At 42.5% G+C, this 26,110-nt stretch overlaps 1 protein-coding gene across 5 annotated transcripts in view; it reads right to left on the bottom strand.

Moving 5' to 3' along the window:
- The window catches only part of ACTN1 (actinin alpha 1), a 91,332-nt gene that overhangs the window by 38,227 nt on the left and 26,995 nt on the right, over positions 1-26,110 (bottom strand). For all 5 annotated transcript variants that reach the window (XM_082231245.1, XM_082231247.1, XM_082231244.1 and 2 more), the window contains exons 2-3: positions 5,596-5,710; positions 3,441-3,560 (exon numbers count right to left, since the gene is read on the bottom strand). In XM_082231245.1, coding sequence (XP_082087371.1) covers positions 3,441-3,560; positions 5,596-5,710 — 235 coding nt within the window. The remainder of the gene's footprint in view (positions 1-3,440; positions 3,561-5,595; positions 5,711-26,110) is intronic.

Genomic DNA, 26,110 nt, shown 5'->3' with positions numbered 1-26,110 from the left:
ATGTCTTTGGCGAGCAGCTGGAGGAGCAATAAATATTGAATATTTCAGAATTAAACCTGGTGGCTGGAAAGAACAGGGTTCTGAAATGCCATCACATTCACAATCTAGTAATCCTAACCTTCTGGAGTGTAAAATAGTCTCCTTCCTCTATTCTAGTCTTAAATGACAAGCTGAAAATTCACTGTTAGGATCCATATGATTTCTTGGCTGTTTGAATGTACTTTGAGAGTCAGCCCAACCACAAGCCACGCAGAAGTGGAGAAAGGAGGTTGATTCTATGAAAACAGGTGTCAGGAGGACTAAATGGTGGGTTAGAAAGGAGAATTTTGCTCACAACTGAATATGTGTTCAATATTCATTCAACATCCTTAGCACATTTAAACTGCTGTGTATTAACCACACTTTCAGTTCCAAAGGCAGGCAAACATTAATGCATATACCTCCCACCCAGAAATAATAATAATAATAATACCACAAGATCATTAAGACAAAATAACTGGTAGCTTCATTCCACTGGTGTCAATGGGACAAGGACTTCCAGGAACCCAGCCTATAGTGCTGCTGCACTAGCATGTAAACTAGTACAAGCTCCTTCTTCTCGTTCTTATGGGTAGCACCACCATTCACCTGTCCAGTCTCTGCCATGTCCCCCTTCATTCGTCTCAAAACCTGTGCAAGGACTTTCTCATCTCAGCACTGTTGTGCAATCCCTGTTTGCTGTTGCAACATGATGACTCTCAATCCTGCACGAGCAAAGCCTTCACTAACCTGATGCCTTCCAGATGTTTTGAACCACAACTCCCAACAGCCCTGATGTGGGGCTATAATAGGAGCTGTAGTCCAAAAGCATTTGGAGGACCAACAGGATACCGAAGTGTGCATTAGCATAAGGCCTTTGTACCTAGTCTTATCCCACTCCTTGCCTTGCACATTGCAACATCCCACTGCACTGGGATGTTAACTATCCAGTGGCTGCTTTAAACGGTTCATGGACTGCAGCTGAAATAAAGAGCATCCTTCTAGCCTGAGAACTAAATGAAACATGAGAGATAGAGCTTAAAAAAACATTATATATAAGCTTATGTAAGCTGGAACATGTGTTTGTTATGGCTTCAATTTTAATAGGTTTGGCTGATGTATAGAATTGAGGTAAAACAGACCATAGCCCTGTCAGTCACTTCCGCACTTCACCAGTTATGAGTGGGAAGAAGACAGAAACAAACAGCTGCCTGTTTTTAATGCTGCAAGCAATACGTGTCTTCTGCCCAATAACAGCCAGCCCTGCATATTTGCATAGCTCTCTATGCTGGTAAGAGTTTGTGATCAACCAACACCGTTTCACTATTACAAGCTAAAAGCTTAAGTTTTCTCCTTGCTGACATAGTTGGATTTCAGATCAGTGTTATACCATGGAAGCAGGGCTCAGGAGTCTGAAAAGCTGATAGCTATTTGATATGTTGGAAATGCATGAATGGGAGAATAAAAATGCTTATCTATTATCCCAGTACAGTAGTATCTAACTCTAACTGTATGTTGCAATCAAATGTGAGCTTTTAGTGTGCAGCTAATCAGGATCCAGGAAGGATGAAAAGCTCATTGCCTGGTAGAAAATAGTTTTTGAACTACACCAGCAAAAAGCTTCTTTTAAACCAATTTGCACAGGGGTCTTGGCTGTGTAAATCATTATTTTCATATTCCTTTCTAATTTTCAATAGCCATTTCTTTGTTCACCACACAGAAAGCCATTTTGATGTTGCCATTACTGGATCAATTCTGCATTCCTGTTTTCTCAAACTTGTGATGCTGCTGCTGGTTATATGATCTACAGCAGCCTGGTGCTGAAACCTTTCAGTAGGCTGAATGACACTGGAGAGCTTTGGACCAAAAAAATTATGGCTAAGGGTGATTTAAAACAACAACAACCCTGAACTTGGTACTAACTCAAGATGATTTTCTCATTAAGTACTACCTGCCTGATGTGGCATTTCCTGCCTGAGCCACATTAAATACATTCTGCCTGCCTCATTAATTTTTACTTTCTAGTTTACAACAGTGACAGCTATTTAAAGCCTTAATTTGAGTCCTTTTAAAATTCATAGTCTGGAAAACTTTATAAGCCTTTTCATTGGGAAGTCCTCGCACCAGAAAGCTGTCAGTCAACCCCAGATGCCCACTGAACTGCTATGATAACATCTTCATGCAAAACAAAATGCCTACAGTAGGGTGGAATCCACACACCAGGCATGCATTTATTCTGACACGTGGATTGATAGGCAGAAGCCAGAGGAAACCAAGCAGATTCATGAAACACATTGATCAGGGTACAGCCCACACTCTTGCAATACCTCATGCTGAAGTTAAGGACTAACGTATGAACTCCTCATACTCAGAGAGAAGAAACACCATGGTGCATCCGGAGCAGCACAACCAGATGCCTTTATCTGCCCCAACTGCAACAAAACATGTCTCTCCTGCATCAGTCTCTATAGTCACAGCAGCTACTGCAGCCATCTAACAGCTTGACCTCACCCCCAAAGGTGCACTCCTCCATTGTCTCCAGAAACAGACGGATGGCAACATATTTTAACCTTAAAGTACCCCTTAACCTTAACACACCCTCTTAACACACCCTCCTTATATTCCCCCATTCCTAGACCCTAGAGCATTCCATAGAGATGAGAGCCATGCCACTTCAGGCTACATAAGCAAATGAGTTTGTAATAACATATATCATTAATGCTTTCACTGGAGTTTTAGTTTTGAAAAGCTGCATGATCAGTAAGCCAACGTCCAGATGCAAAATGTAGATGTCGTTCACCATGATTGTGAATTAGTGGATTATGGCATAATGTAAAAAAATTCTCTTTAGAATTGGACAGAAGCACGTCCCCCTATCTGGCTTCCTAGCCCACAACCTCAAGTACAATCAGGCAGAATAATTATCCAGGAAGTGTATGAAAATGTCAGAAGGAGCATGGAGAACACAACTCTTTCTGAAGCTTTACAGGGATAATTTCCAGGCAATCTCACCCTGTGTTCTGCAAGTTTCTAGCCAACATAAATCACAAAGGGATTCAAAATAGATGATCTATCTGTAGTGCACTGCATCGAATCCAGTGCAGTTTTATTCCACACACTTTCTGGACTTTGGTAGACATTACTTGTTGGGGAGCCTGGTAGAAACCAGACTTGCAATTGGTGTGTGTAATATGGTCATCTGCAGTCCCCCACAGGACTCAAGAGTCTTTGCTTGCTAAACACATATGTTGAACTTAGGGGAGTCCATAACAATCACCACCACAACCATTACCTTTTAGTGGTTGTACTACAACCAGTAGTACAACCATTACCTTTTAGTGGAAAAGTTGGCCAGTTCCTGTAATCATTTTAGTAGCCTTGTGACCCACTTATATGCTCCCACTGGTTGGGTTCTGACTTACCTTCTGCTCCAATGGATACCAACTTGACTCCTTTGCTAGCAATGAAATCCAGGGCTTTGTTGACATTCGAGATTTTGTGCACTCGCATTTTGCCTCTTTCTGGCTTAGCCAAACGTTCACCTAGTCAGAAAGAGAAAAGAGTTATGTTCCACTTCTTCATTCCACTTCAGTAAACAACTGATATACAACCGAAAGAACACAGTCTACCTTGGGAAACTTTCCGTTTGTCTTTTATTGCAATACCACAACTGCAATCTACAGAGCTGTGTTCACAGTTGAGAAGTTATGCACTCACAAAGACCATATCATTTCAGAAAGCAATCAAAGGAACCATATGTCTGAACACTTCTCCACATTAACACCCAGCTCATAAGAAACTGAGAGAACGCTAAGCTAAAATCTTCATTCATAGTAGGAGGGAGCTTTTCAGCAAAGAAAGACTTAAATATGCAGTCAGCACACATGTACCCTCAGGTGGTATTGTTCGAGGAGGACAATATCACATGTTTTTTCCCCAATGGCTAATCTGTCGCCCTCTGTATTTTGATGGACTGTGAATCCCTTCATTGGCTATGCCAATATCTGGAAGACCACAGGTTAGCTATCACAGCTCTAATAATCCTAAATATGCCTCAGAAGTGGCAATGTTTTATTTTCCAGTAAAATTAAAGAGCAATTCTCTCATGTTGGACAGTTATAGGAACCCAGCCAAATGAAAACCAAGTGCTTTAAATATTGCACTCAGTTGCCTTCATGCAGAGCACACTTCTAACTAAATGCAAGATTAACACTCGTATATGGAGGCTTGGCTCCACATAATTTTTTGTATGAAGCGTATGCGCATATTTTCACCAAGACCACTTTTAAATATGTCCCAGGACAAATGGCCATCAGTAAAAAATCTCGTAGAAGGGTATGAACCCACCTGCACAGCAAAGGATTCAGGGCACCACCAGCTTTGCTTTCCTGCTGTTACCCTTTCGTTTTAAATTACTGCGTGCCCAGCCTTTATACTTCGTGTTTACTTTGAACTGCAGCCAAGAGCAATGAAAAATGAAGCTGAGAGAGACAGAACAACAGCCCCATTTTCTTCTGACAAGACCCTATTGACTTCTTCTGTGGCCATGGCATTTTTTAACCACACGATGCCACAACAAAGTGGGCGCTTGTCCTACACTTTCAAAGGGGATCACCGACACTTGACAAGGGTCTATGTGTGATCCTCTTTTGCTAAACGGAAAAAAGGGGTTTCCAAGCTGGGGTTTTTTCCTACAGGAAAAGAGGAGTCATTGTGGCCTTGAAGAGATCAAGAATGCCTGGTCCCAGCTACAAGACTGAATATGCCACAGTGCCAGGCATGCAGCAAGGGACTTTCCTAAAGTATGTTGGCTGGGTTCAAAAAGATTGCATGTTTAAAAAATAAAAAGTACAGAAAGAGAAATGAATGTCAGGAGACAAGAGATGTGTTCTGGGCCGCTTCTGCCGCTTCTGAACAGAAAAGCACCCAGACATTCTCCCTTCAGTCATTTGTGTCCCTCCTATCATGCTCTCTGCACTGCTTCCTCTCAGCTTTCACCGCCTTCCCTATGCATGAGTGAGCATTTCACTAACAAGATAAACAAGACAAAAATAAATAATGCGAGGGACTCGACTCAGCTGGTTTCTGGCAAGCATCAAAAGAAGCCACGGCTCATGGATTCCCTTCTCAGTACCTCGCTTCAGCATTCTGCAGCCTTTCAAACCCTGACCCATTTGTATCAGGCATGGGAAGGAGGAACATTCTGCATTTCCCCAAGGACAGAAACAAGCACACCTGGGAAGCCCTACAGGACTATATAACAAAGTCTGAGAACGGGTTCCTTACGGGAACTGCTACGGTGGTGCAATGTGGGGAAATGAAAGTTACTTTGCTAATTAATGGCACTGCAGGCCACTGGATCCCCATCTTTTGTATCTCTGAGGTTATTTTCCCCCTTTCAGCTGAAATTTCAAACCATGTCCTAAGTCCATGATGCTAGTACACAAGATGGCCACACTTGCTTTTTCTTCCTTACCTTTGTGCAAGCTTGAACTATTAGCCCCTGTACTTTAGCAGACTCACTAGATTGGAGTTTTCCCCCCAAAGCATTTAACCTTTGCACAATGGCTGTCTTACCTGATATGACTTCCAGGAGTAACATAAGTTTAAGGCCATCCCTGAAATCTTCTTCTATGTTCTCAATCTGCGTGCCGGCCTTGCGGAGGTGAGAGTTACACCAGGCTGTAAATGTCTGGAAGAGAGAAGAAAAGGGAATAATTAATCTCCAAAGAGAACATACTGGGCTGCTGAAAAGAAACCCCTATTTCAACAGCACTGGTGCTGTGATTTACTTGGTGAGTGTCAGGGAATAATTATATCAAAGTTCTGCAGGGCAGAAACGTCCTGGAGATAAAAAGGCCATGAGTGAGAATGAGTGCTGGCAAGAAGAAAAATTCAAGGCAATTTGGCCCATGCAGCCTGAATGTACTCTACAGATCTGAATGCAAGGCTACCCTCCCAACAGGGTTCCTTCATTTACTGTTTTCCAATAGGCTTCTGATCAAAAACAGAGAGCAGACTCATTTTCTCCGAACAAGGCTATGATTTCCAAGCCACAGCAGACGCTGTAACCCTCCAGCGGTTTGACTTCACCCTCAAAGGCGCACTTCCTTCATTGTCTACTGAGACAGACGGATGCCAACAACAACAAGATTGCAAGAAAACCGCCAATATCTTAAGTGGCTGAATGGCAGGATGAAGGCTAGCAAGTGTAGCTTTTGCCACCATACTGCTTCTGTAGAAATGACAAATCTTCTCCATGGCGTTTTGCTTTCAAGGGTTCAGAAGCTCCCTTCCAGGCCAGAGGTTTGCAAGCTTGTCTCTTTATCAAAGCTAGGAAACAGGTAGGTCCTTCTCTCCAACTCTTGCGTGCTATCCATAGTATTCCACAGCAGTTGTTCTTGGAGTATAGGGCAAGCCGTCTTGGACTGCGTGGATCACCTAGAAGGGGGAATAGGATCCTGACACAGTGGAACCTCTCCCCTTACCAAGCAAGTCACGTCTGGGCTGAATGCTCTTTAGCAACAGATATTATTGATTCACACTGGACTGGGGGCAAGGACTAGTGCCCCACTTACCCAATCACCTCAACTTTGTTACAGCATAACAACTGCTTGGTTTGTATGGGGAATTCCTGTGTGGTTTTTGGGATGTGTGTGGGGTGTGGGGTTAGGGTAATATTACTCCATTCCCCTTCCTAATGCCAGAGTTGGATTAGTTCCCCAAACCACAGAGTGCATGTGCATGAATGCATGCAAGGATCTATGCATGTTCTGCTATGGAACAGACAGCTGGTGCTGGGATGGATGGAAAACTTAGAAAGCGGACATGTAGGAGGGAAGGACAGGGTCAGAGGGATGGGGAATAGCTGCTGTTTTCCAAAAAAGCAGAAGCTAGAATCGTGGCAAACTTCTTGTCCTTTGAAGAGGACAGGCAGGTTGACTTTAAGTGTAGTATCAGTCATTTCGGCTGGCTTATTTGCAAGAGAAGGAATTTACCTATTCCCAGTTGTCCCTCTTTATCTGTGAAGGCAAACCTCAGGGCAATGCTGTTCTCCAGACAGCTGCATGGGCCACTGTGTTAGGATGCACAACCCACCCTCTTCACAGATGGCCAGGCTTTCTAATGAAGTCAGCAGCATTTAGCAGTCATGGTTTCAAAGTAACAGAGGGCATGCATTTGAGAATGTCTCTCTCACACATGTGAATTTGGGAACAGTTTTCTTTTCCTTACAGGTGCAATGTTGGGCAATCCATTCACATAAAAAACAACCACCTTGATTTTAAAAAAGAAATCAGGTGTGCTTCTGCCAGGGCAGGAAAGCAGATAAGAGTTGCTTTAAGAGCCACATTTTGAACAGGGCAGCTGGCTTTACATATTTATTTATTTCTATTTTTTAAAATATCCCATACCTTCAGTGCCAATAGGATGCCTCACAATCAAAAAGCAAAAATTCAAAATTCCAAGAAGAACAATGCTACTCACAATACAAGAACAAAGAGGAAAGCAATACAGAAATACAGCCCTAACAAAATCAATAGTAAAACCTCACAAAAACGTAAAAGCTGCCTGAAAACAAAAGGACGCCCTTAACGGATAGCTTCGGTTGTACAGCTCAATCAATTTATTGAACCAGTCAACAGACTTTGCACTAGGACTCAGACATCTGTTAACATACAAAAATGAGATACAATATCAAATGGCTCTATTGACAGGTAGGGACCCTGGTTACATCGGCTTGGGAAAAGATTTCAGCCAGTGTCCTACTTGCACTCAACATAATTTTAGCTACGGTTTCTGTTTGTAACAGAGAAGAAATGAGAAGTGTAATATGCAAGCCATTTCCTGGGATCCAAAATGGCTAATGTTGGGGCAATCAGCTCTGGAGATCTCTATAAAAGTTACAAAGCAACAAGATGTATTTCATTTTCTTCTGAGCCACAAAGACATCACCTATCAGGTTCAACTGTACTACAGTGGTACCTCAGGTTACATACGTTTCAGGTTATAGACTCCGCTAACCCAGAAATAGTGCTTCAGGTTAAGAACTTTGCTTCAGGATGAGAACAGAAATCGTGCTCTGGCAGTGCGGCGGCAGCAGGAGGCCCCATTAGCTAAAGTGGTGCTTCATGTTAAGAACAGTTTCAGGTTAAGAACAGACCTCCGGAACGAATGAAGTACTTAACCCAAGGTACCACTCTATTGTTCAACAATCATGTTGACTCTTCTGTATACTAAACTCTGAGATGGCTACTGAAGGACAGTGTCACACACACATAACACACAAGGCTAGGAATTATTGTGTGCTCCATCCACCTTATCTCTTATTCACAGCGGTGCAAGCCACTGGCTACAATTTACTATCCTGTGAGCAAGCAAAACTGTTGTTTCAATGGCAGAGCCAGTGATTTCTAACCAAGTGGATGGAGAGGAATTATGCCACGTAGTTGCTAGAAATAAGACAGTTATGCTGCACTGGAGAAAAGCCATCGATCTGAAGCTAATCATCAAGTAAAGGTTCCATACAGAGAATGGTTGGGGAAACAGTAAGAGACGTATTATTGCTCCATAGGAAGCAGGCGTAAGCCTGTCTCAGCCTATGCAGCTTTAAGGAGAGGAAAGAACCATGAAATGAAAGTAAAGCATTTGAGCTGGCAACTCATTAGCTGGCTCTTAATTAGGAGAATGATGAATGGACTAAAATTAGAGTTTTGTGCCTCTGACTAGCATTAATTTGAGTGCGTGATATGAGATCTGAAACAGGACCATGTAACTGAAACCTAGGATTTTCCCTTAGAAAAAAGGAAAACACATTCGCTTCACCTGCTGATACAAGGTAAGAAAAAAGAAAAGAGGGCTGCATCCCAATCAAGAAAAAAGATGAAATTGTGGGCAACCACCCAGGTGCAGAATTAGTATTTTAATAATCTTAAACCAAAAATGTTTAAGGAAAATATGGAATGAGATACAATACTCCTACCTAAGAAATGCAGTACAATAATCTCAACATAACAAAGGTCCGTATAGTTAAAGCTATGGTTTTCCCAGTAGTGATGTATGGAAGTGAGAGCTGGACCACAAAGAAGGCTGATCGCCGAAGAATTGATGCTTTTGAATTATGGTGCTGGAGGAGACTCTTGAGAGTCCCATGGACTGCAAGAAGATCAAACCTATCCATTCCTAAGGAAATCAGCCCTGAGTGCTCACTGGAAGGACAGATCCTGAAGCTAAGGCTCCAACACTTTGGCCACCTCATGAGAAGAGAAGACTCCCTGGAAAAGACCCTGATGTTGGGAAAGATTGAGGCACAAGGAGAAGGGGACGACAGAGATGGTTGGACAGTGTTCTCGAAGCTACCAGCATGAGTTTGACTAAACTGCGGGAGGCAGTGGAAGACAGAAGTGCCTGGCGTGCTCTGGCCCATGGGGTCACAAAGAGTCGGACACGACTAAACGACTAAACAACAACAACAAATCTCAACATGTTTTATGGATCACTGTTCTTCAAGCTACTCTTTAAAAACAAAATAAAGAAGAGACAAACTTTCTTTTCAAAGGCTAAGAGAAGAATGGCAATATACATGCTGATAGCAAGATGTTTTTATGAAGTTACAGCTACATTCTGCAGTCTAACCACACAATGCAAGGATGATGGTTAAGCCACATTGTGGTCAAAAATAGGAAAAGCTCCAATAAAAAACTGAAGTGCAGGTTGCAAACAGGAACGTGCTATTGTGCTCTTCGTTCCCTGAGCAATGTGAGTGCTAGGATAGCCTTTGTACTGTTCGCTTCCTTAAGAGCAGAGAGGCCAATGGTGGTTACTGCAGAAAAACTACAGACAAGGTTGATGGAGTTGACAGCATAGGTAATGTCCTGCCCCAAGGCAAAAACTCTGCATGTTCCAGAAGCCACCAGTATGTGCTCCTAATGTTTGTAGTACGATCCCCTATGCCCTGGTTTGCATGACCCAGGAAGCCAAACCATGCATTATTTGTGCACTGTATGAAGAAGTGCCTTCCACCTTATCTCTGCTGCCACTCAGTTTCATCAGATGACCCCTGGTTCTAGTACTTTGAGAGAAAGGGGGGTATATTTGCTAAAATTATACATAGAATGAAGAAAGTGAACAATCTCAGTAATGTCTCCCCTTATTCGTCTCCCCCCCCCCTAAACAAGAAAGCCCCAATCGTTGTAGTCTTTCCTTGTAGGGAAAGTGCCCCCCCACAATAATTTCTATTGCCCTTTCCTACACTTTTCTAGCTGTTCTTCTGGAGACATGGTGACCCAAAATTTCACAGTATCTCAAATTTGACTCCACAATAGATTTGTATATAGAGCATTACAATACTGGCAATTTTTAAAAAATCCCTTTCCTAGTAACTTCTAGCTATTTTAGACTAAACCAGATTTTTCACTAAGCTATCAACCATGACTCCAACATAATTTTCCTGATCAGTAACTGCCAGTTAAGACCCAGTCAATTTATACAGTAAAGCCAGGATTTGGGTTTTTTGCCCCCCTATGAACAGCACTTCACTTACCTTGAACTACCTTTGGCATTTTGTTGCCCATTCACCTGGTTTGGAGAGTTCCTTTTGAAGCTCCTGGCAGAAACCTTCCATTTTTACCATCTTAGTTTATTTTGTATCACCCACAAAGGCCAGTATGGTAGAGGAGAGTGTTGGGCCAGGAACTGGAAGACCAAGGTCCAAATTCCAACCCACCCATTAACCTCACTGAATAATCCTGGGCCACCATAGACTCGAGTGATCTACCTCACAGGGCTGTTGTAAGGATAACATGGAGACTGGCGAACCATGTGCACCACTCTGAGCTCTTTGGCGGAAAAGTGGGTCTATAGATGTAATAAATAAATAAATAAGCAAGCAAGCAAGCAAGCAGCCAAATGGTTGATTGGAGGCCAACTGCATTAGAACTTATGGTTTCTAAGACAAAGTGGTCGATCGACACCGTTTAACATTCAATTGACTTCAGTCAATAATGTCAAATATATCACAGCAATCCAATAGTACATGCTCACAATTCTACTTGATTTTGAGCAGTAGCTTTGTCTCCTCGTTTAGTTCATGTTGCCATGTGTCAGAAAGGGCAGGAGCCATTGCCTTTTCCATGTGAGTGTGCACTTGTTTCTATATCTGTGGACTCACAATCAGTGGCGAAGCTGCATGCTTTGGCACCAGGGGTGGAGAGCAGGTGGGGGTGGCGTGTGTCCCAGGGGCATGGTTGGGGGGAGGCCGCGATGGTACCCCCTCCCCGATGGTGCTGGGGGCAGTACACTCCCCCATCCGCCCCTGTTCCTCAGCCAGTGCTCACTATGCGGCTCACTCAGCAGCAGGTGTTGCCCCTTCTCTCCTCCCTCCTGCACTCTGGCAACTTGCTTTCCATTTCCCTCACTGCCCAAAGGAGTTGGCAGCTGTATGTGAGAGGTTCTTCTGCTAAGTTCTGCAAACCACAGACTCTTCTGTGCACCTCAAACAATACTGGCATGCAGACTATGAAACAAGGCCTTACTTTACAAACTGAAGCACAAACCCACGTTTTCTTCACTGAAAACCAAAGCAGCTTGATTCGGTTTGGCGCCTCACTTGTACGTGCCGAACATGTCCAACACTGCCTCCAACCGTAGATTTCGCTTGGCTGAGACATTTCAAAGTCCGGCTGCACATGGAATTACAGAACCCGACCATAACATCCCTCTTGACAACAATATTGTTTTCCCCTGTACAACACTAAATTACACCTAGCAGAAGCCAGTCAGCAGCAGGAAACCAGTAAGTGCTGCCACACTTCCTATGGGAAGGGGTGTTGTGCTTGTGTGGGAGGGGAAATCTTTTGAAGAAGGAAAGTTTGCTGAAAGATGCCAAACTCACTTCCTTTACAAACACGGACAGGGACAAGAAGAGGTGATAAGCGGAATAATAGCACCTGTGTTTCCTGAGATTCTTGCGAGCAGCTGTGCAGGTTCTCCAGGAACAATAATAATTATTCGGCTACCAAACTCAGCTCAGTCATGAAGTTGACCTTGGGGCCAGCCACCATCTCTCACATGGATTTACCTTGAAGGACTGCTACATGAATAAAAGTAGGGGGAGGAAACAGGTGCCCCATGTACACCGTCCTTGAAGGAATGACACTAAAGTGTAATCATAAATAATGGGTTGGATCCTGACATGTTCTTCGTAGAAGGAACCCAGATCCAGCAGAGGCTCCCACTGGAGGGCAGGGTAGGAGTGAAGCACACTCATTGCCACTGGGAATCTGCAGGTTTGCGACAGACTTAAACCACACGCAGTGTTGATTGGCTGGCAGCTGTGATGTCGTGATCCCATCTTCCCTCCACCACCATCCACTTAGGTATTTTACAGTCTTTAATGGTTTAACAGCGGTGCTTTGTTGTTTAAAAATGAATAAATAAAAAGACAGACAGCCTACCTGAAGCATGGCAGCGAAGAAAGAATGAATCCCAAATCAGGGCTGGACTTTCTGATATTCGAGTCTTTCAAACTAAAGGATAGGGAAGGTGGCAGATAACAGAGTTTGGCCATGGCAACCACTCTTTTGATGTGTACATTTGTGTGCACACCTTATTGCCATGGCATGAATGAAAAGTAGACTAATGTATTTTTGTCGTTTGCTGAGCCTCAGTAAATTTTGTTTTGGTTAAGCTACAGAGGATGTTGCAATAGCTACTTTTGATTCGTTTGCTTGTTTGTATCCTAACCTCGTCTCAACAAGGCATCTTCCAGGCAGGGCTGGGAACGTGCCCTGTCTGAGACCCTGGAGACTCACAACCAGTCAGTGAGCTAAATGGAAGAAAGGTCTGGCTCTGGATAAGGCAGCTTCCTATCTTGCTCCTATGCCATCGCTGAACCAGCGGATGAACCGGATGTCCTAAATAACTGTTACACACAAGCATCTTCGGAAGCTCCTCCAATACCAGCTGACTCAATTTTTTAAATCTACCAGGGTGGGCGTGTCTATTTGCAGTCCTCCCTAGGATTTGTGATTTGGGAACATGCAGCAGGGCCTTCTCCGCAATGCCACCCTAACTCCAATGTCCACTGTTGTCCTACTTGTTTGCATTTAGACATCACTTGAAGGCGATTTCATTTACTCCAGCCTTTACAATTTGCTCTATAATGCCTAACCATGGTGGACTATTCTGTGTTTGAATTATTTTGTTCATTTACAGATATTTTCGGCTTTCCCATGCATTTTCTTTATTTATGTATTTTATTGTTTTATCTTTTGTTGTATATTGCCCTGGGCTTCTTTTGGAGATAGGAGTATTTGCAATAAATAAATAAATTGACAAATAAATAAAACATGATACTCTTTTATTTTGGAAAAAGCTGCTTCTAGTCCCCCCCCCCCCCCGCTCACATCAAATCACATTTTCCCCATGCAGGGTTCCAAAGATTTTTTACAAGAGTAACCGTGTATGTGAAACCTCTCAGGAGAAATTTGTCTTAGGAGACCAATTCTGGAACAGAGAATTGGTGGCAGGCTCTATGGTCTTGCAAAACAACAACAACAACAACAACAATTTATTATTTGTACCCCGCCCATCTGGCTGCGCTTCCCCAGCCACTCTGGGTATAACTGCTTGCAACAATGGAACGGAGCAGTGGTAAACAACATACAACCAAACCAAACAAACACAATGTAAAGGTCAGCTCTTGTTGACTTTTTATAAAATAAAGTTGCCATTGAAGTTTCCAGTTTTGATCTTAGCAGCAGCACTGAAAGAAGTGGTGCTTAATCCTTTCACTCTATGCCATTTCCCAAGCTAGATCATGCCCCTCCAAACTTGCCATCAACCTGATGGAGGGGTGCGTGGGAATATAAGTCCCATACAGGCAGAAACATCAGCTTTGAGCATATCAATTTGAATGGAGACAGAAGTTGTTCCGTCAGGTTGGCTGACCCCCACAGCTGTTGAAAGGAGTTGCCCTCTCTATGGGAACAAGACTGCTGTCAAGTGTCCCTGACATTACATTCATCTGACTTCTTTGCATCCTGCCTTAGAACATTGTGTCATTGATGCAAACACTTATCGCCATAGGGCTTTAGAACAAGGGAAATGTTTTGCAATTGTACAATGGGCACCCAACTCTGTTTCATTCCAACTACTGGTAACAAGTTCAGTCAGAACCACAAATATAAAACATGAACTTCCAGGCAATACAACTCACAGTTAGAACCATCACAGAAGATATAGCCGTTTCTGCCTTGGGCAATATTGCAGTCCAGCCAACTGACAAGCAAGCCTTCCCACTCTCACAAAGCAAATGCCATTGTATTAACAGGTACGTCAGAGCCAAGCAACAAAACGTTTGAGTGTTCCACATGCAAAAGAAAGTCATAGTGTCACAACTTTCATAAATGCCCAGTAATGAAACAAAGACAAGACTAAAGATAACAAATATGCCATGCACCCTTGATACTGCTGAAGGCAAAATTACCCACTCAGTAGACATATCGGAAGGTAAAAAACAACCATCTCAAAGGGATGCTATAAATTCAACAGTCTTCCTCAGGCTCTATTGGTCCACTAGCATGGCTTGACTAAGGTCAGCATCATGGCCAAAGTATCCTACCTCTGAATGAGAGCCTGCAACTCCTACCTGCTGAAGACATTCTTGGCACCTCACTCAGGGCAAAATCCCTGCCTCTGGGTTTTCCCAGCCCCCACATCACTGGCTGTCACTAGCAGGAGAGGGCAAATGCTCTGGGCAACAATAACAGGAACGTAGGAGTAAGTTGTACTGCACATTACAGAGAGGGCAGGACAACCTCAGCATAACGTAGCTGCTTTGGCTGTTCTGCCCTTATTCCTACAATTTTATTACAACTCACTTCTCGGCACCATTCTGAAGAAATAAAAAAGGTACAGTAAATTCCTGTATTATGTAAATCCCGCCATTATGTTGCTTTGTAAAAGCTGCATTAATTCATCACTAAGTAGCAGACCATCCAACAGTTGTAATAACACTGAGGAGCTCACCACTGCAGGGAAAAAAAATACTGAAGTCATAATTCACTTGAGTCCTTTAACAGTTTTTGCAATCTAAATGTCGATGTCGCAATCATACAAATGCCAGTTATTTAAAAAGACAAACAGGCAGTTTGGTTTCCTGACAGCTTTCAATGTGACATTCCAGTTTTAACTGACCTTTACATCTGCTCTTTTACTCTCTCTTTACCTCCTTAATATTTTGTCTGCCCCTCCTTTCACCTTTTGGCCTAAGCTTCCTGTCACTTACAAGAGGCCACCATATTTGTAAAGCAGCTGTTCAGTCAAGCTAGGGCTAGCTAGGTGTCCTTGCACACAGGAAAACAATAAGGGGGGGTGGAGTCCCTCCCCCAGCTGTGTGTTAGTTAGCGAAAGAGTATAGCAGAGTTGGGAGTTATAGAGTATAGAGCTGGGAGGGGGAGGTTGCCAGGGTTACAGGGGGAGGGAAATGTCCTTTTTACTTGAGGCTTGGGTTGCATTTTTAGCAAGGGTTTTGGGGACGAAGAAGGGTGGGGCCAGAGGCCATGCGGGCTGAGGGACAGATAAGCTGTGAGGAGGAGACAGAGAGATGGCGTTTGGGCTGCTTTTGAATCCAATGCTGCGCTGTTACAGGGAGGAAGCCCTTCATGAGATGTGATGCTCTGATCCCTCGCTCCATCCAGACTCGGGGCTAAATATGTAGAAGTAAACCATATTTCATAAAGACACTACAGCTTCTGCCATGCCACATTTCCCCCGAAGGAAACACCAGCCCTGGTTGAGCACCAAGACTGCTAAAATCTTGAACTGCTCGGCAGAGATTGGAGTGTCCAATCTCTGCCGAGCAATACTTTGGAGTTACAAACACCAGAGCACATGGCGAGATGATCAAATAATAATCCCTAAGCCAGTTCAACTAGAATGAACCTGGTGCAATCACTGGGCAAAGTAGAAACTGTGTATTTCTGTAGAATAATAGAATCAGTATGAGAGCTAAGCATTCTACAGTCTTCTCACTGGGAAATTCAAAAGGGCACTCCATATCAAAAACAACAACCACCTGAAACAGTCAAAAGCTTCTAACCCAGAAGGGCTAAGTTATCTTGCTGCAGTAAACAAAAATAAGTCCCCCTCCAGGTATATCTTCTTTTATTCACGTTGTAAGATGGAAATAGTGTTTCCTGTGTGAGGGTTTTCCTGATTGTATTTGCAACCCCTTCCCCCTGCTCCATAGAAATGAATTAATACTTATGCTTCATTCATTTCTATGGGGTGAGGAAAGAAGATTGGTAATCAGGAAAACCTGGCAGGAGTGAAAGGCATAAATTCCTGAGAAAGCTGATGAAATCATGATCTCTTTGAATAAGTTTTCTGAGGATCTTAGAGCCTTGGAATTTTGCCTCCCCATGTGTTGTCTGCTCCTGCCCCATGACAGTACTATTAGTTTATTGTTTGTGTAAGTGATTCAAGACAGAGGAAGGGCAGTGTATCACGGCCCTTTAAATGTTTACACCTCCGAATTCTCTTTCAGTTGTGAGCCAAAACCTGGAACAGTCAACTTTGGACTGATCTCAACACAGCTGCTGTTTACATAGGAGCTCTGGGGACCAAGTGAGCTCCCGCCACATAAATGTCTTTCACTCGTTGACATATTTTGTGTGTTTTAAATGCGCTTCATTCAGGATATTTTGGATGTTCCACAGAAGTGCTGCTAGTAAATGTGCTTATAAAATGTGCATCCTATGTTTATGCTTCCTGTATGTACACATACACACATCACCTGATACAGCAGAGAAGCTGGATGATCTCATTAAACTTGATCAAATAATGTGGAGTCTGAAAGAGTTATCAGCAAATGTCCTGTTCCAGGTGCCACACAGGAAGAACAGCTGGGAGCTCCCAGGGCCACCCCAATCTTAAAAAGTCCAAATATAAGACTAGCATGAGAAGCAAGGTCAGAGCCAAAATGCAGGCAACACAGGAACAGTCCAAAATCCAAACACAGGGTGTGGGGGGATATCTAGTGACCAGCTAAGCTAGATAAGCAGAAGTCAGGGAACTGGAGCAAAGATGCTGCTCTAGCACTCGGTCTGGAACTAAGAGCTTTTAATTTGAGTCCCCACTCACGACACAGCTGCAAGCCATCTTTACTGCTTGCAGATTTGGTGTATTCACATACAGTAGCTTACTCACAAATATTCCTTTACTCCTAAAGTGTTTTTGGACACCTTTAGGCACCTCTGTTCCCTAGGGCTTGGTGCCTACCTGGCATCTGAAGCTGAGAAGGGGTTACCTGGGTTGTGAATGAACGGATGGATTGCCGAGGGTCTGGACCCCACCCCCGGTCTACCTCACAGTCCCTTGACACAGGCTATGTTTCGATCTGGGAGCGCCAGATCATCCGCTGAAGAGGGTTCCTCAAGCTGGGGCATGAGAGAAAGCAGTAAGATTTTAAACTGAGTTTTTCTTCCTCTAATGTTATGCTGTCATAAGCCCCATGGCCCTGTCAGAATTGGGCATGGACTGGAGGAAGAGGAAGCAGAATTAATTGATCACAGCCTCAGGGTAACTAGCAAACCTACCACCAGTAAGGGGCAATATCTTATAAAACTGCCAAAGAAAGTAATCTAGATAACAAATGCCCTAATTTATTTCCACATGCAACTCATGTATTTTTCAATATAGAACTGTTTTGGCAATGCAAAATATTTGTAATGCTCCAGTCACATCTGACTTGTTGGGAGCCAAAACTGCAATTAGGTCTCTTCTTTGCAAAGCAAAGCTGTTTTGACAGTTAACTTGATTTTTTACACCTTTTCAGTTTCAAAAACCTTTCTTGGGTCAACATGCTCACCAGGCATACCTAATGTATGGCAGAGACAGGCAGAACAGTTTTGCCCAGTTAGGAAGATTTGTCATAAGTTGCCAGTGATTCAGCTTTCATTCCAGAAAAAGTGCACACTAGAGAAATTGCTTGCACTGAGTTCTGAAATGACTAACTTCGAAATGACTGCAGACTAACCTGCAGCTTTAAAAGATGGGGGTTAGCTAGACATATAATGCCCAGGTCTTTAATAGTGAGCAGCACCAATTTTAACAGCATTTTAAGCAGACCTCCTTCCCCTCACCCATGCATAAATCTTCTTAAGGTGACAGTTTTCAGTTTAGAGAAGGAGAGGCACTGGTTCCAGTTACTGAAAGCTGAGTTGGAAAAGGTGAAAGGCTGTACCAAGACCAAGACCAATGAAATAGGGGAGGGAACATTGTGGAAAGTGGACCAGAAATACAAAGAGAAAATAGTATCTTAGCTGACAGGATATTCAACTGCTTAATAGTACTCTTAATTTCAGTAGCATGGCCAACTGGTCACCTGGAAACTTTTGTCCATACTGTGTGCTTGTCCAACACTCCAGGAATGGAGAAAATTCAAATGGTTAAGCATAAGGTTAAAGCAGGGTTCCCCCAACCTTTGCGGGTTGATGAGTACACTTGGAGAATTTAAAGTGTTGCAGGTTCAACCACAAAATGGGAGGGGGGCATTACCAGGCACAATATATTGAGGGTGTTCTGTCCCTGTGTTCTCTCTGTCCTTCAGGTTGTGTTCAAGTGTTTTCCTGAACACATGAGGGCTAAAAGCATCAATGGTCTGCCCAAAGATCTCCAGGCTCCTGCCAGTGCTTGGAATGGACTAAGTAGAGTTACTGGTGAAAATGACTCAAGAAAAGTCCTACATCAACACTGAACTGATGCTGTTTCATCTTAAACAAATTTGCCAGGGGTAATTGGGAAAATAAATGAAAGCAAGCAAACAAAAACAAATCCAAAGTATTAAGTGGCCAAATCCAGCTCTTCAGAAAACATTTTCATCCCAGTGTGCTTCAAGAAGAAAAAAGTCTAAGTTTTCCAAGAACAAAATTCATTTAATTAAAAAACAAATGTGCTGGATCCATGAAATAGTTCCATTTACTCAAAGTTTTTTTGGTTTTTTAGCCCAAGTCCCACTTTTCTGAAGTTTCCAATCATTCCTCCCTTCAGATCTGACAGACATATAACCCTTTGACTAGGTTACCAATATTGTGCTACTGTATCCGTCTAAAAGAGTAATTTAACATATGGCACAGCAGGGAAAGATTACAAATACTAGAAAGGAAGGAGTTTGAGCAGCAGTGGCTAAAATTACAGCCACAAGATTTACAAGACCAAAGAAGACAGAATAGAAATGCAGAAGGCAAACCTGCAGAAGGCTAGGTGTTAAATTCCACAGTTCTCCTGGATTCTAAACATGACCAGACAGACACCGTTTGAAAAACAAAGCAGAAGTGAAGAGAAGTGTGAATACAGGAACAAAAGAAAAGGGAGTGTAGCACACTCGGAAACAAAGCCTGTGCTTTCCTATATATTAACAATCTTGGGTTCCCTCCCCAGTTTTACAGAGTTAAAAAAGTCTTAGAAGGCGAGGCTGGGGAGAAGCCTCTGGACTAACTTTTGAACTCCAATTAAATTTTGCACATGATCTGCTTACCATGTCAGCATCCCAGTTTCATGCTGATCATGAAGCACTACAGCAAATGACACATAGTGCTCCCTCCTGCCTTTGGGAATGGGTGATGCCTTGAGTTTTGGACAGCAGCCTAGTATCTTCAAGGCCTTGTGGCAGGGAAAAATTAGATGGGTGCCAATCTGACCCCCCTTTCACAGAGTTGTTAGGATGCTACAAAAATGGAGACAAAAACTATTCCATATCTACATCCTGCCGTCTTCCCCAACTTGGTGCCGTCCAGAAGTTTTGGACAACTGCCACCGGCTGTAGCCAGGTTGGGAAAGTCTGTGCTACAGTATATTTGATGCGGGGGATGATATAGGAAGCAGATGGAAAGCTACAGCAGTGCAATGAAGCAGGGAGTTAACTTAAAACAGGGCTGGAGGACCTGTGGCTGCTGGACTTAAACTCTCATTGGCCTCAGCCACATGACCAATTAGCATCCCCATCCATGTCTCATTCGCAAACACTAGTTAGTGGTTTCCCAGCTTTGGGAAGAAGGTGTGAGGGCTCTAGGACCCTTCCCCTTCCCAAAAAAGGCAGTGCAAGAGCTGAGGGGGGCGTTTAATTTTTACCTCTCTCCCCTCACCCCCCAACAAGGCAGACAGTGTGTGGTCCATGGGTTCCGTGTTGAAGTACTCTTGTGGCCCACTTGGTATGAAAAATTGGGCCACCCTGCCTTACAGGGTACCCAGGTCTCAACTAGAATAGGATGTGACCATCCCAGATAAGAGGTAGCCAAGCTAGTTTTAATTTTGCTTTTTTACAAAAAAAAAGAAAAAGAAAAAAAGACAGGATTAATTCCAAGGTGCTTTCAGATGCTGAGAGTATTAGGATTTTTTTCACTGTGTGCTAGACTCTTCAGCATAAACACACCCATCACTGAAACAGACATTTCTAAATGAAATCAGATGCTGATGGATTTTTTTCACCTCTATTCTGTACTCTGTTTTTAAAACATGGGAGCTCTTTTGCCAACTTTGGGTTTCAAACTTCAATTTCAGAAGGGCTCATAAACCAGACACTAGTCTTTCAACATTCTGAAAGCAGAGGAATTTTCCATAGTTCAAACACTTATCCGCTCATTTTTTTTGTCTAAATTCTTCTAGTTATTTGCTCAACAACTTTACCAACTCTGCCACTTTTGTCACGCAGCTGCCAGAAATATAAACCAGGGTGCAAAAATCCCTCCCTGATGGTGATCATAAGTGATAGCTCTACTTAGCTAAAAAGGGCAGGCTAAGGAGAAAATCTTATTGTTCCCCTGCTATGAAACCTGAAGAATGGAGCATGTGACATCTGTCATAAATCAGAGATTGGCACAACTGTAGAGGAAAAGTTTTCACACTGTGCCATAGTGGGTTGTCCTGGGGTCAAGAAAACAACTGTTCTAGCCTCCTGAAGCATAACTATGAATCTACAAGAACATACAGTTTGCAACGAGTACAGTATGTGGCTGCACTCATGTTCTTAAGAACTGACTTGCTGGCTGAGAGGAAAAGCCTTGCTGATGTAGCCACAAAAATGTTTGCCCCTGACACTCAATTAAGGAACATTGCGCCTTTAACCACGGGGGCTCCATTTGGCTCAATATACCTACTGTTCATTGATAAATTCTCCATTTAATTTGTTTTAAAACAAACAATTGGCAGCTATCTCCATATATCAAGGGTTACAAATTCCATTAACTATTATTACTGTGGTTGTTATTAATTCATTTCACATCTATACCATTTTATATTTTTAAGAAGAAAAATCTCAAGGTGGTTTACAACCTACATTAAAACATCAAATCGTGCATTCTTGTAAAAGGGAAATTGAAAGGCTCCACATCACTTCAAAATTATTGGGAGTTGTCTAAAACACATTATTAGAAGCTCAACTGGAGTGTATACCACAGATCAGGAAAGGTTCCACAAGGACCAAGAGGATGCCAGCGTGGTTAAGGAGCAGAGTCAAAGAAGTTACTAGAGGCAAGAAGGCTTCCTTTGAAAAACGGAAGTTTTTCCAAATGAGCAGAACAAAAAAATGAACACAAACCTTGGCCGGGTGGGGGGGATGAAGGCAGACAAGAAGGAATGCTAAAAAAAAATAATTTGAGCACATTGCTAAAAATATAAAGGCAGGCAACAAAAATTAATTTAGATATTTTAGTAGCAAGAGACCCTAGGAAGGGAGTCAAAGGTAAGCTAAAGAAAGAAAAGGAGATTTCCGAGAAGCTGAATGAATTGCCTCCACAGCTGAAGATATAAGTCAGATCTCAGTGCCAAAACTAACTTCCGAGGGACTGAGGCAAATAGTGGCAATGAGAGAAAAGGTCTAGGCCAAACTGCCAAAATGGAAACTGACAAATCCCTGGGTCTACTGTCAATTTAATTCTCTTTTCAATGTAGGATGATGTTTTTACTGAAAATCTCAACATTTCTTGTAAACTGCTTAGAAGTTTTATTACAATCAAGTGGCATATAAAAAAAATAAAAAGTTTAAAGAGTTTTGCGGATCTCTGTTCTCTCCTACTCTTCCACATCAAATAAATAGTGTCACTTGTAAGAGAGAAGTCAACCTTTTCTCAATTCAGTTTCCTACTATTTTGAAAACCTTTTGCTTTTCATACATATATTTTCACCTTTAGTCTGCATTCAGTCCTCTTTCATTCTTTATAAACTGTGATCTCTCTCTCTCTCTCTCTCTCTCTCTCTCTCTCTCAGCTACCACAGGACACATATGCCTTAATGTTTTAAAAAGACAAACAGAATTAAGGCAATGACTAACTCATTTGTGAATACTGAATAATGAAATGTGCCAAGGTGCAAAGTGATGCTAAATGGCTTCATTTTTTAAGGGTTGGGTGAGCAGAGTAATGTGTTCAGAGAGTGCCAAAATGTCTGAAAAGGAGATCCATACAAAATTTTTTCTTGTTTATTTATTCATTTCATTGATATCCCACCTGCTCAAGGTGGTGTGCTTGGTTCTCCACCTCCTTACTTAACTTGCACAACAACCCTGAGAGGAAGTGACTAACCCTAAGGTCACCCAGTAAGATTAATGACCAAGTAGGGATTTGAACCCCGATCTCCCAGGTCCTAGTCTGACACTCTAACCACTGACAAGTTTAAGAGAGCACAATGGAATTATTCCCCTTACAACCAGAGGAAGAATCAAGCAAAAAAGAAAGAGATCTGACAGAAAACAAGGTTTTCACATTCAGCGCTTTCTTAGCCAGTGGAACTTGCTAACTGCAGTGTCTGTCACTAAAGTAAAATGCTTAGTGGGATTAAAGGATTACACATTAGTATAGTTAATACATCCGCAGCCAAACTGAAGCATTTCAGTACTTCAGCCACCCTTTACTGATTGGCTTTTGAGAAGCTCTTTCAACTGTGGCCAGATTCCTCACAAATATACATGAAATCACCCTTTAAACTTACTTTGGTCCTCAATAGGGATACTGGATCAAGTGGGCTACTGGTCCAATCAGCTGCCCTTTTCAGCCAGCTTTAACACTTTTTATTAGTGTGCCAAGGATCTGTAGAGCTAATGTGGTACAGTGGTTACAGAGTTGGCCCAGGACTGGGAAGGCCCTGGTCAAATCCCGACTCAGCCATGAAACCCATGTTGGCTATTTGCAGTATGGTAGCGCTGCAGAGAGCTTGCTGGGGAGACCATGCATTAAAAAGGGACTCAAAAAGTACTTAAAGAAGGTTTTAATAAGAAAAACAAAAACTCCATTTACACTAAATACATCAACAACAAACCAGACCCAACCACCAACCCATCCCCCAGGGTAATGGGAGAGCCAAGTGCTGCTCCTTATATACTACACCCAAATGCTGACACAGCTTAATCAATACAACTCAGCAGCACCTGCTATGTTTCACAGCTGTAAAGCTGGGTCTCGTTATCCTGCTCTGGCCCCTTAAAGGCATGCACATTGGGTGGAACAATGATGAACCTTTACATTTAAAGAAACCATTCAACAACCCACCTGTTAGGCCACTCACCATCCCACAGCCTAACCTATCTCACAGGGTGGTTGTGAGGATAAAATGGAGGGCAGAACCAAGTACACTGCCTTAAGCTCCTGGGGCATAAAGCAGGGTACAAGTGTACGAAACGAATACAGTGGTACCTTGGTTCTCAAACTTAATCCATTCCGGAAGTCCATTCCAAAACCAAAGCATTCCAAAACCAAGGCACACTTTCCCATAGAAAGTAATGCAAAATGGATTAATCCGTTCCAGACTTTTAAAAACAACCCCCAAAACAGCAATTTAGTATGGATTTTCCTATCTAACGAGATCATTGATCCATAAAATAAAAGCAATAAACAATGTACTGCAGTCACACAATCAATCAGTAGCTGCACTGGGTTCCACGCAGTCACACACCAAAAAAGAGAGCCACAAAAATGCAAAAAAATTAGCAAAAACAGACAGACCTCAGCATAACACTCCAAATGGAAGTGTGGCACTCAAATTGGAAGTGTAGCACTCCAAAGGGAGCACGTTTGACTTCCGTAAAAAGTTCGCAAACTGGATCACTTACTTCTGGGTTTGCAGTGTTAGGGTTCCAAGTTGTTTGAGAACCAAGGCATTTGAGAACCAAGGTACCACTGTATCTGCAAGTTGTAACACCATGAGGTCTTTGTACTAGACTATGGAATGGGTCTGAGTGACTGTGCCAGGAGTTGGGATGATGAGGCAGCGGGGAGAGGGATGTGGTGGAAACACACCAGGAGAAACAATCTGGCGCTCCTGCTGGTGTGTTTACATTACTTCTAGATGGATCAACAATTTGTGTCCGTATAAGGCAGCTGCTTATGTTCATTGACTTACTTAACTGTGCTCTGTCACGTAAGACATTTTTCTTCCTAGTTCAGCTCATTTCTGGTAATGGAACAGGACTGAGGACACCCAAAATGACTCAAGAGCAGTAAGAAAATAGGCTTCAGCTCCACTTGCCCTTGCACAACTTCTGCTGTAAAAATTAGAGCACCCCCATATCCAACTTTAAAAGTGAACGAAGCAAATATATGAATTACAGACGTGGCTGTTCCCATTATGCCATCTTAGTAGGTCTTAAGCTTCATTTGTTAAGTTTCAGAATATCCGAAATACATCTTATTTCATTCTGTCGGTACTGTTTCTCAAACCCATTGTCTGCTAAGGAAAATCTCTATGTTCTCACAAACAATACTGTTTGGATTATATGAAGGTCAATGTCCTAAGCTGCTTAGCATGGAGCCTATTTTCTTTCCCCCTTGTTTAAAAACAACAACAACAAAGGCAGTAAAACACAATTCTTTGCCATTTTCCAAAGGAACGGTTCTCACGAGTTCAGGGACTAATAGTTGAGATATAGGAATTCATTATAAATATTAACTACATGGCCTTGTATTTGAACCATCATTGAAAAGGTGAAATACTGTGTTTAGTAAACACTCAGTTTAGAGTGCGACCATTGCACCAGAGAAGAGAGATAAACACAGAATGGAAGTTGTATAGATTTTTGATGTTAAATTTCCAGTTTATTGGCTGGGTTTCCCCAGTCACTTCTGAGTGCCTCCCAACAGAATATTAAAAACACGATAAAACATCAAACATTAAACAGGGCTGCCTTCAGATATGCATGCTATGTATTTCCTTAGTGTAATAATGTATCTTAACTTGTCTTTTTGATAAGTAATTTTTGAATGTATTAGTTTTAAAAATTTATAAGGTTTTGCATTATTAAGTATTAATATTGTCCTTGTATATTATCTTTATTTTCACTGTTTTTGCTTATTGCTCCTGATGAATGACATTTATCTCCAAAACCCGCCAGCCTCAAATTATAGCTGAGCAAAATAAGCAGCCTATTACAACAAGCACTGGAGCCTGTCTCCTCTCTTTTCTGCTGACCTTGGTCCCCCACCCTTCTTGCTCACCTTAGAGTGTGACTATGACTATCTATCTATCTATCTATCTATCTATCTATCCATGCATATATATTCCATGCATAATCCTAGCCATTGGAAGGGAGCAGCGTCTCCCCTGCTTCAGAGAGATGGGAACAAAGTGTTGTGTTCAAAGTTGTACTCTTCAGGGCAGCTCTTCACAGTTGGTGCTGTGGAGTATGGGAATGGTGTTGGTGAAATCCATGACACTTTCGTAACAGGAGAAGGACACACAGAGACCTATCTCCAACACAGCCTCCTCAGCACATCATCTTATGCTGCAAGATAACTGACAAGAGAGACACTGTGTCTGATGTAGCCATCTTTGCACTAACTGTGGGAAGAGAAGGGGCAAATATCTCTATACTTTGATCAGCAGACCAACACATGGCACAAAGGGATTAACGACACTAATGGTATACCATTGGCATGGTTAACCAATGTTTATGTGACCGCTTATATCTGATGAAGAATCTCTTTAAAGTTCACAATCTGTTGTCTCTTATTCTAAACAAATCCTCTCTTCAGGTTCATTGGGTGGCCAACTCAAACTTTCAAAGAGGCAGTAAGGTGGATTTGATGCCCCCAATCAATTGTTATTC

This window comes from Podarcis vaucheri (genome assembly GCF_965113315.1).
Source record: "Podarcis vaucheri genome assembly, chromosome: 1".
Classification (NCBI taxonomy): Eukaryota; Metazoa; Chordata; class Lepidosauria; order Squamata; family Lacertidae; genus Podarcis; species Podarcis vaucheri.
This window is presented reverse-complemented; position numbering and strand designations above follow the sequence as displayed.